General features: G+C 37.1%; 1 protein-coding gene across 5 annotated transcripts in view; it reads right to left on the reverse strand.

Moving 5' to 3' along the window:
* Window positions 1-4,894, reverse strand: part of SPINK7 (serine peptidase inhibitor, Kazal type 7 (putative)) — a 22,678-nt gene extending 17,784 nt beyond the window's left edge. For 2 of the 5 annotated variants that reach the window (XM_029941618.1, XM_029941619.1), the window contains exons 1-4: window positions 4,774-4,894; window positions 3,547-3,648; window positions 1,239-1,276; window positions 450-577 (exon numbers count right to left, since the gene is read on the reverse strand). In XM_029941618.1, coding sequence (XP_029797478.1) covers window positions 450-577; window positions 1,239-1,276; window positions 3,547-3,616 — 236 coding nt within the window. In that variant the 5' untranslated portion in view covers window positions 3,617-3,648; window positions 4,774-4,894. Of the gene's footprint in view, window positions 1-449; window positions 578-1,238; window positions 1,277-3,546; window positions 3,649-4,773 lie in introns of those variants that run through there. The other 3 variants (XM_029941616.1, XM_029941620.1, XM_029941617.1) reach the window with 3 other exon arrangements.
* Window positions 4,895-10,829: the final 5,935 nt, after the last annotated feature.

Raw genomic sequence — 10,829 nt, forward strand, 5'->3', positions numbered from 1 at the left:
GTGTATCTCTATCTATATTTACGTCTGTGCCTACGTCTGGGTTGATATCTATATCTATTTATGTCTACCATGAAATACTTATGAGTGCTATTCATTGGCATGTCAACAATTTGACTTGTTAAACATTTTTGAGTGATTTAAAAAAATGGATTTCTATTCATTGTTTGAATATAATCTATAAATGTCTATTAGTATGATCATTGTACAGTTTTGCCAAAACATCACATAAGCATTTCTTTCTTTTTTAATGAGTTAACTTTGAATATTAACTGAAGTTTTTCGGAAAGACTTTTCTCTTTATACATAGTCTGTCCCCAGTCTTTTATGAAAAATAGAGTTATTAAACAAAATCCCATCCATCAGTAAACCCAGCTCTGTGGCTAAGATTATTTGATATTTCTGTGAATATGGATAGAGGAAAAAATAATGCTATTTTATTTTGAACTTACCACTGATCAACACAAAAGAAACACTCATTCTGGTAAGTCTGGCCACTTGTAGCGCAAACATACGCTGTTATATTCGGACATTTTGGATCACTAAAAGGATCTGGCGAGTAGTACATTTTGCATGGCGGCTGCAAAAATCATAAAATATCATATGAATAACAATTGATAGATTTTCCCTCATCTATTCCTGGCCTATCACGTCTGCCCCTCACAGAAATAATATCAAATATTACTAGTCAATTGACTCTTTTTCAAGAATTACAAAGACAAGGCTTTGGTCAGGCAGGTTTTTTGCTGACTGCGACGTCAGAAAATCAGTCACCCATCCATCATCTCTTAAAGTCATAAGCATTATAACATACGCATTTAAAATCCTAAGTGCAGAATTTTTACTTAAACTTAGAGTCCCAATGCCAGTCACTCATTCTAAGGAATTTGTGAATAGAGATATTTATGTGTTTGTGAAATTCTAGGGGAAGGGGCTCAAATGTAATTGATAAGAGTGAAGATTCTGTATTGAGGCGAGAAATAAATCCTGTATTTACCACTGTTTAGTTTTATGACCTTACACAAGTGACCAGTGTTATTTCATTTAATGCTCAGCCAAGTATTTTACGGTTATAATGTTTGTGCTACATGAGATTAAATCTACATCTGGAAAGGTTAAGATACATTCCCAAGGTCGCATGGAAAACTTGTTCTATTTATCCCTATGAAGTTTTCAGTCTCTGAGGTCGAGAGAGTCATCAGGGTAGCATCAGAACTGAGAACTGAGAAATTTAAATTTACCTTAGGCCAGTTAGCCATATGGTGTGACTTGAAGATTTCTGCAGATAAAGTACATACACAATAGGTTAAAAGAAATAGTTCTTCATGGACTATGACTTCACCCACTGAAGTTACTAACTGAATAAAGAAATGCAATCTAATTACTCATTTGCACAGAAATATACAAAATAACTTATAGCGACAGAATTTGTGGGTGGCATTCTTTTGTTAAACTACTGTATCCATTTATTCATTCTTCCTTTCATTTTCATAGTCCTAATTTTATAAATTTTCTATGTCACTGAAAAAAGAGTAAAAACCACGTGGGATTGTATGCATAACTTGCAAACTACATTATTTTCATTAAGTTACTTGACTTTTGTTGGCTTTAATTTCCTCTTCACTACAATTGGGGTGAGTGTACGTACTTTAAAGTTATTTTTTAAATTAAATATGCTAAAGTAAATAAAACATTAGGCTAGTTTTTGCCAAGATGCTGAGCTAAAGAGGATACTATGAGTAATGGCCAGAAACTTTAGAGATTCTTTGGGAGAGACCAACTGGCTCTGGGAAACTAGGATGCTGGCGTCTCCTGGGGATGGAGGGTGGCCAGCTGGCCGTAGGAGATGGAAGTAAGAAAAGACATCTTGTAGTTCTGCTCTTTGGTATCTCTCATTGTAAGAGGATCTTTTAAATATTCCAGAAAATTCTAACTTTCCAAAAGCTGGAATTTCTAAAGTTTGAAGAGAAAACTTGAATTATATTTTCATTTTTTTCTCCCAGGAAACACAAAGCCTACCAACCTTTCCTGGAATAGACTATGCCAATTGCATATACAATCTTTTAAAAAATAAAAAAGATGGAATGCTTCTCTCTGATTCTAAATAAAACCCAGAATCTATTATTGACAAAAGTGGCTGGATACAGGGAAGAGAAAAGAAAAATAATGACTTTCTTCTAGTAGAAATAAAATAAAGTACAAATATATATGGCATATCATATATAAGAATAAACTTCAAATGCATCTGAACATAAGAAACAAAACCATGCCAGGATCAACTGGATTTCTCTTTAATCTTAATGTAGGAAAGCCTTTCCAATAAGTGAAGAATGGTGTTTTAAGATAGTTTTGATTAGCATTGTTTTTTCATAGTTAAGTTGGACTATCTTTTACAGATATAAGAACCATTTCTGTATTTTGGGGGTATGTGTATGTGTGTGAATTGTCTATGTATGCAAGCATGTTATTCATTTGACATTTGGGTTTTTAAGTTCCCTCAGTTTTAAGGATTTTTATACATTAGGTGTATTAGTTCTTTATCTGTGATATGTGTTGCAGATATTTTCTTCCAGTTTATCAGATATCTTTTAGTTTAAAGAATTTACCGTGAAGCTATACCTCCAACAATACAAAAACATATGTGCATAAGATTATTGCAGCATTGTTTGTGATTGAGAAATATTGGAAACAAACTAAATGCCCATACATAGCAGACTGCTGAGTAAACTTTGATACACCCACCCAATGAAGTTCTATGCAGCTGTATAAAAGAATGAGGGAGATCCCTATGAGTTGATATGTATTAATTTTCAAGATATTTGTAAATTGAGAAAAGGAGGTTGCAAACAGGTGTCTATAGTGTGCTGTCTTTTATGCAAGAAAGTAGGAGAAATGACACAATGTACACACATATGTTTATCTAAGCAAAAAGTAACACAGGAAAGATGGACACCAATGAGGCTGGGTCCATAAAGATGGTTGTAGGATTGGAATCGAAAGGAAAGGGGTGTGAAGGTAGCGACATTTCTTTGAAGCAAAATTTTCACTCATTTTGTTTTATTTTTCTTGTGTTCAAAAAAATTTTGAGTTGCCATTTGGATTTTTCTTGATCCATGCATTATGTTACTTCATTTTCAAATTTTGGAGGGTTTTCCAAAGTAACTTCTTTTTCTTTAAAAAAAAATTTTTTTTTACATTTAATTTATTTTTGAGAGATAGAGACGGCATGAGCAGGGGAGGGTCAGAGAGAGAGGGAGACACAGAATCTGAAGCAAGCTTCAGGCTCTAAGCTAGAGGTCAGCACAGAGCCTGACATGGGGCTCGAACCCATGAACCATGAGATCATGACCTGAGCCAAAGTCGGATGCTCAACCAACTGAGCCACCCAGGCCCCCCAGTAACTTCCTTTTCTAACAGTGGTACACAATTCATACCCACTTTGCACTGTCAAGCCTAACATTCCCCATCCAGACATACATGCCTACTTTTCTTTTCTACAACAAAGAGGATATCAGAAATTTCTCTCCCAAGACTTATAAGTTTGCTTACCTGAAAAAACAGTATGTGCCAAGGTGGAGGATACCAGGAAAAGTATGGTCAGGTAGGAAAAGGTAGCCATTTAATTTCATCCAATGTCCTGCTTGGTGAAGCCTGAGAAAAAGACTTGAGATAGTTTATTCCTAACATCCTGCACAGCTGGATTTCCAAATGAGAAAACCTATCACCTGAGGTGCTGCCATTCCTGTAAACTTTACATGGTGGTCTCAATATTGGCTTGATCCCCAGGGATTCAGACTTGAGAAGGTCCTTCTGCTCCAACTAGGCAAAGTAAACCATTAAAATAACTTTTCTTTTCTTCCAATAGCCATGTATAATCCCAGTCCTAATTAGAAGAGAAACTGGGCTCAGGGCTTTCATCAGGGCTGTCCCAGACATGTTCACCCTTTATCATCTACACCAGAACATACTGTCAGCAAACATGGACATTCTAAGAATTTGTTGAAAATTCTGATAAAAAAAAAGGTGTGAACTGAGTACTGTCCTGCACTATCGGGGACATGCCACCTTTAATGTAAGTCGTTTGATTTCCTGGGATAGACCAGTTTCTGAAGTCCTTCATTTCCTGCTAAGTGTCTTCTTCCAAGCCACTTACATGTGCTCAAATACAAAGAATGACTTGAAAACAGAATTGTTGGCCTTGGGTCATAAAAATTATGTCTACCTTCCCCGATGCAAGAATAAGAATGTATATTTAGATCTACATACAATTTTTATGATTTTTTATTCTTAGATAGGTACACATAGTTTTTATGATATATGTGTGTGTGTGTGTATCACAGAGATCTGAGTTCAAATTCTAGCTTCAACATCTAAAAGTGTGAGTCTCAGAAAAAGTATGAACTTCAAAGCATACTGAGGTGGTCAACAGATACTATTATAAGTAAAGAGTTTAACTATATTAAATTGCCAATTTCTTTAGCCAAACTCTTCTTTTGAAGGATGGAAATGTTTAGCCCAGAGAGAAGATACTCTCCAGGTCATTTGCTCAACTTTCTCCTGTCCTGGTCTGTCTATTCGGTCTCTCTCTAAATTGCAGCTGGTAGACATAAAGAGAAATGAAGAACTCTGTTAGCCATGAGATTTTCCATACTTTCACGTGCAGAGGAAATAAAAGGAGAATACTGGAGGAAAACAAACATATGGGAAAACCTACAGACATAGAGGAGATGCCATGATTGATTTGAACGAAGGATAGAGGAAGTGAAGAAATATTACCTGACTGAGGTTGCTGCGGAATGTGAGCCTGCTCTAGTCACCTTGAGGTCACAGCTAGGCTGGCATAAAGTTGCTTTTCCACGAACCTGTGGACAGGGACACGCTGAGCACAGGGAAAAGCCACCTCACTCAGTTGACTGACCACTTATTCGGCATGAAATTGCTGTAATGGCTGTTTCCTACTTTGATTCCTCTCCAGAACCACCTCCTCTGGTGTTTCATGCTCCATCAGGCAAGGACAGATCGGAGGTTCTGTACTCGTGGTTTCTGGTTGCAGATCATGAGAACCGAAAGGACTGGCATCATGAATATTTGATGACCTTTGCAAAGGTTAATTGCCTACCACATTCCAGACGCTTTGGTGGACTTTCTTGCTCATTCAAGGCAGATTCATATTCCTGGTCTTTTCTGCCTCCTGAGGTCATGTAGTCTATTCTGCTTCTCAAAAGATTTACCTGTTTTGTCTTTCTAGGACACGATTTCTGACATCAACCTGGGAAACTCAAACACTGCAACCAGTAATCTTCGCAGTACTCGAGCCTTCCAGATTCTCCATTTGTTTCCCTCCACTTCGACTTGCAAAGCCTGAAAATTTGCCATTAACTGGAAAATCTAAACTCTCCTCGAGTAGTTAGCACTCCTTTTGCTGCTTTATCTTTTCCTCTCAGCCTGAGTTTCATAGTCTAACATTTATATTTAGCCTCTTGACACGGCCATGACATCTTACCCTTGATTCTATGCTTTCCTCTCCAAACCAGGATGAACCCAACTTGTTATTTTTTTACTCCAGACCTCGGTCAATATTGGTTGGTCACCTAAGCATGCTAGACTCCTAAGAAAGCCTCTTATTGGGGCACCTGGGTGGCTCAGTCGGTCGAGCATCCGGCTTCAGCTCAGGTCATGATCTCAGGGTTCTTGGGTTCAAGCCCCACATTGGGCTCTGTGCTGACAGCTAGCTCAGAGCCTGGAGCCTGTCTTTGGATTTTGTGTCTCCCTCTCTCTCTGACCCTCCTCTGCTCATGCTGTCTCTCTCCTTCTCAAAAATAAATAAAAGATTAAAAAAGAAAGAAAGAAAAACTCTTATTTAATGTCATGTTGCTACCCATTTCCATATCATTTCTGTTTTTAATCCATTTTTTCAACTATTTGACCCTACCTCCCCTATATTACTTTAAGTAAGAAAGTTTACCTCTTCTTTATTAAGTAGGGAAGCTCCAAGAACCAATTTCACTTCATTTTCTCTTTGCCTTATAATTCTGGAAATTTTATCATCTATGTTTCTATTTTTATGCTTCTCTCCATATCAACTTACCTAGGGATCCATCTAGGGATCTGTCCCTTTCTTTCTGCTAGTACCTGGTTATGTGGTCTACATTCCTCATCATATTTATTCCTTGCAATAATCCCATAAGGTTTATATCAGTGTGAGACTTGTATAAGAGAAAAAAGACAAAAAATCCTGAAGGTTAGAAGAGTAAATTCATTTTCTGAAGCTAACTAGCTACTAATGAGTAGAAATAAAGTAACTACTAATGGTCAGAGACAGGTTCAAAACACAGGTATATTTAACTACCAAAGCCCATGTTCACTTACTTTTTCCACATTTTCTTTCATGTTAGAGAATGAATCTGCCCTTTAACTTATCCATCAATCTTCTTAGGTCAACACCATGAATGTCTTGTGTGACAACTTATGCTTTCTTGGCAGCATCTTTGATTTTCCTCCTCTTTGTGCCTCCTTCCAAAGCCAGTACTCTTAATCTTTACATAATATCACCTCCTAGGTAATTAGACTGTATTCCCCACAGAGGAAAAGATCTTATCTGTACCCAATATCAACCCTGTAATTGCAGTGCATTGCAAAGGTTATTTTTTAGCCATTTCATAGTTATTCAGTAAAATGTATGCAAAGAAAAAAGGAAAGAATCCATTCATTATGTTTGTTTGTTTTACTTTGTTCTTGGATATTCTTGAGAATGTATTCCCAGATGTATTTTAGAAGTGTTGTGTTTAATCCACTAAAATATAATCCTACTGGAATTTTGATTGTAGTTACCTAAATTTTATCAAAGTAACATCTTTAAAATGTAGTCTTTTCAGGAGCGCCTGGGGGGCTAAGTCAGTTAAGCACCCAACTTTGGCTCAGATGGTTTGTGAGTTCAAGCCCCGTGTCAGGCTTTGTGCTGACTGCTCGGAGCCTGGAGCCTGCTTTGGATTCTGTGTCTCCCTCTCTGTCTGCTCCTCCCCCGCTCACACTCTGTCTCTGTCTCTCTCTCAAAAATAAATATTAAAACAAAAAATTAAAATAAAATGTAATCTTTTCACACATGAATGTGATGTGCCTTCTTTTCAACTTGGAGGGGAATTTATCTACTTTCTCAATATCTAGGGATTCAGGAATGCGATTTTAAAAACACAATCTGATCTTGTTGCCCAATTCAACTCTTTCATTGACTTTTCCTTGGTTATAGTTTGGGGCTCTTTCTTATTTATGGTAAAGCTTGAATGTGAAGAAATTTAACATCTTATTTTGTATAACTGAAATCAACTTGCTCCTGAATATTCAAATTCTTTTGACAACAGACAAAAAGTATCTTGGTGATCTGTGATTTGGAGACAAAAGATGGAGGTTGAATGAAGTAGGGATCATAAGAAGAGTGAAGATAAGGGAAAAAGATAATTAGTAGGTTTTTGGATAGGCTTAGCATTACTTGGATGGACTTAGTGTCAACCTTTCCAGTATCTGTACAAGTAGTTACTTTCAAAGTTAAATTCAAGTGAGAAAAGAAAACTGCGTGCACATTCTGACTACAGACAAATTTTACCTGTTGAAGATTCAGAGGTTTTGGCTGTTAGTTACCTGTTGCTTCCATAGAACTCCATTTCTCTTGTTTTCAAAGACTTAAAAGATCCTTTGTGTACCAGCATAATTTTAGTTTTGCCAATAGAAAAGGCATGAACATTAAGACTTCCTGGGGTGCCTACGTGGCTCGGTTGGTTGAGTGTCTGATTCCTGATTTAGGCTCAGGTCATGATCCCAGGGTCATGGATTGATCCCTGTGTTGGGCTCCACACTGAGCATGGAGCTCGCTTAAGATTCTCTCTCTCCCTCTCCCTCTCTTTTTTCCTCTCTCTCTCCCCTTAACCCCCAGCCTCAGCCCTCTCCCCTGCTTGCATGCATTCTCTCTCTCTCTTTCAAATTAAAAACTAAAGAAACAAACATCTCCTGATCTTTGTAGGAGAATGGTGGCTGGCAAAATCGGATATCTTCACACGTCTTCCCCCAAAAAAGAAAACAAAGTTTAATATGAAGAGTACATAAAATTGCCCAATGTCCATGTCAGCAGTATAACTGGAAAACAGATAATATTATGCACTTTTCATTTCATGTAATTGGGGAAGTACACTTCCAACATCATCAACATTAGCACAAAGACAGAAAGAATGGTTACAAATGACTCGAATAAACTATTTACCAACTTGACATAACTAAAAATTATAAAATACTACAAGTGCTTCTGGCTATATGTGGTAGGTATACTTTCCCTATTTTCACCAGTAAATTAAAATGAAATACATACAAGACAAACACAAGAAGACTGGAAGGGGTAGAGAAATCAGATTGGCTTGGGACCTAAGAACTTGAAGAAGAATAACATGGTGGCGAGTTTCCTGTGTTTTCATTTTGCCTTATGTATCCTGGACTTTGAGCTGAAGAGGATAGCAACTTGGAAATACAAAAAGGCACAGACCCAAAAAAAATCCCTGACTAAAGCCTGCTCTGTGTAGCCAAAGGATCAAGAAAGAAGCACAAATGACGTTTCACTTCAAAACATTATATCTGAGAAGTTATCATTCTCACCAACCTGGGTTTGCAGCTGGGTTTCTTATAGGATCTGTTTCATAAATGGTAAAAAAGCAAAACAAAACAACCCCCCCAAATGTAACTAGACCTTCTATGAAGCACTAATGGCCTTGTCAACATATTTATCCTTTTTTGTTTAAGGTCTTTTTCCTGATGGAACTAAGTAATGCATTCGTTATTACTATTTCTATGTAATATTGTTCTAAAGGCCTGGTCTTTCATTAACATTAATCAGGCACTAACAAATAGAATAAAGGAGGGCCAGGATTCAATTTGTCTCTACCACTCTTTATTGATCCCCCATCAAGTGCCCATCTAGGTCACAGAGGTGGCTTGACATCTATTAAATTACTTCTCTCATAAATCTTAGAGTTTTATTAAAAGCAGGTAACAAGCAGAAATCCAAACAAGCAGAAAGTTAGTCAGCTAGGAGATGTGGCAGTTGGTAAGAAAAACCTGAGTCATGTGTGGAACTAATATCAGAAGAAGAGAGAGAACCTGTCCAACATGAGATAATGAAAAGAAAAGAACACTTTCTTCTCTTTGCCTGAATAAAAACTGGGGAAATCAAAGGCTCATGTTTAAGAACATAATTGAGTCCTTACCAATGTTTTCTTAAAGGGGGTGATGGTCATGGTGGGGGGCACTTATGGGGTGTTACATTGAAACCAATTTGAAAATAAACTATTAATATATATATATATATGATTCTTTTTATATATGGCAGGACTGAAATATTATGCATGTTCTTGAAGCCTGAAATAAAATAAACAGTGCTTTGCTTAATAATGTGATATCTCTTAGGAAAAGATGAGAATCTTGCAATTAGAATTTTTTAAAACTTCTTTATATGTTTATATGTTTCTTCACATTATTTTTAATGCAACCCATAGCAAGAAATAAATTTTAGATAACAACCAAAGCACAAACATACACACAATCACATACCTGAAACATACATTTCACAAAATCATAGTTACCCTGTGTGCAGTTCACTATGGTATTTTCTAATGTATTGTTTTCTTCTAGTTTATTCCATTAAGATGCAGGTTTTAACCCCCTTTTAGTTCACAACATATTTATAAATCAGATCCTTTAGTGTGAAAGATATTGGTTTAAACTATGAGAATTAATACAAGAATTAACACTTGATCTTGGCAAGTGTGTGTGTGTGTGTGTGTGTGTGTGTGTGTGTGTGTGTGTGCACGCATGGGCACATGTGCTAATTCCTCGTAAATAGGCAACTCACATTGACTAGAATGTTGAAAAGGATAAATTCCCCAGGAAGACCACATCAGCTCTGGACTTCCTCCAGTCTGCGGGATATTAATGGTGAATGGAAATTCCAAAGGGAGAAAACATAAATCAGAGAGAAGAGGAGCCAGGTTGAAAACAGTGGGCATAAATCTACCCGATGTGATTCCCTGCTGGATCTTCTGATTTTCTCTCTGAGGAAACTCATGTACATGCTATAGTTTTAACTTTAACCTTCTATGCTATATTTTCTTTTGAGTAGTAAACTACCCTTTTATAAAGAAGGCCTTTATCCATGTGCCTCCAAGTGTGATGGGGGGCATGGGGCTTAAAGAGACCATGCAATGAAGTTAAAGGATGGCCTCATCTGATTCAACTTGAATGGGTAGTGGGGAAGCAGGGAAGTTGGAAAGGCATGCTCTGTGCTGGGGTTTGGGCAGAGATAATTGATGAAGTGGGTGGGAATGGCAGCATTGGGATGGAAATGATAGGAAAGGACAAACAATAATTTTAAAAAGCATTGAGGCTAAAATGCAGGAGTTTTCCTTTTCATTTTGTGCTAGAGAAAAAATGGCTTTTGAAAGTTAAAGCCACAAACACTTGGGTTCCACAGTTTCATGGGAAAGGGGTTCCTGGTAATGTCAGCAAAGCATGGATTCTACCCCAAGGAAACATAGTAAGAAAGTAGTTATTAAATTGCATATAAGGTGGACCCTAAAGCAAATCAGAAACATGGCTATCAAAATCAGGACCCATAACCAAAGTGGGAGAATCTGCAAATCTATCTAATTTAAAATCATCTAAACTTCACCTAGCACTTTTTCAAAATTCATAACTAGGATCCATCTGAGCCTCATAATCTCGAGTGGAACTAACCTAAATTAAGGGGGTTTAACATTTTAGCTAAGAGAAGGGAGCTTATCTGGATGAGAGGTCAG

The sequence above is a fragment of the Suricata suricatta genome, chromosome 6, assembly GCF_006229205.1.
Source record: "Suricata suricatta isolate VVHF042 chromosome 6, meerkat_22Aug2017_6uvM2_HiC, whole genome shotgun sequence".
NCBI classification, from domain to species: Eukaryota; Metazoa; Chordata; class Mammalia; order Carnivora; family Herpestidae; genus Suricata; species Suricata suricatta.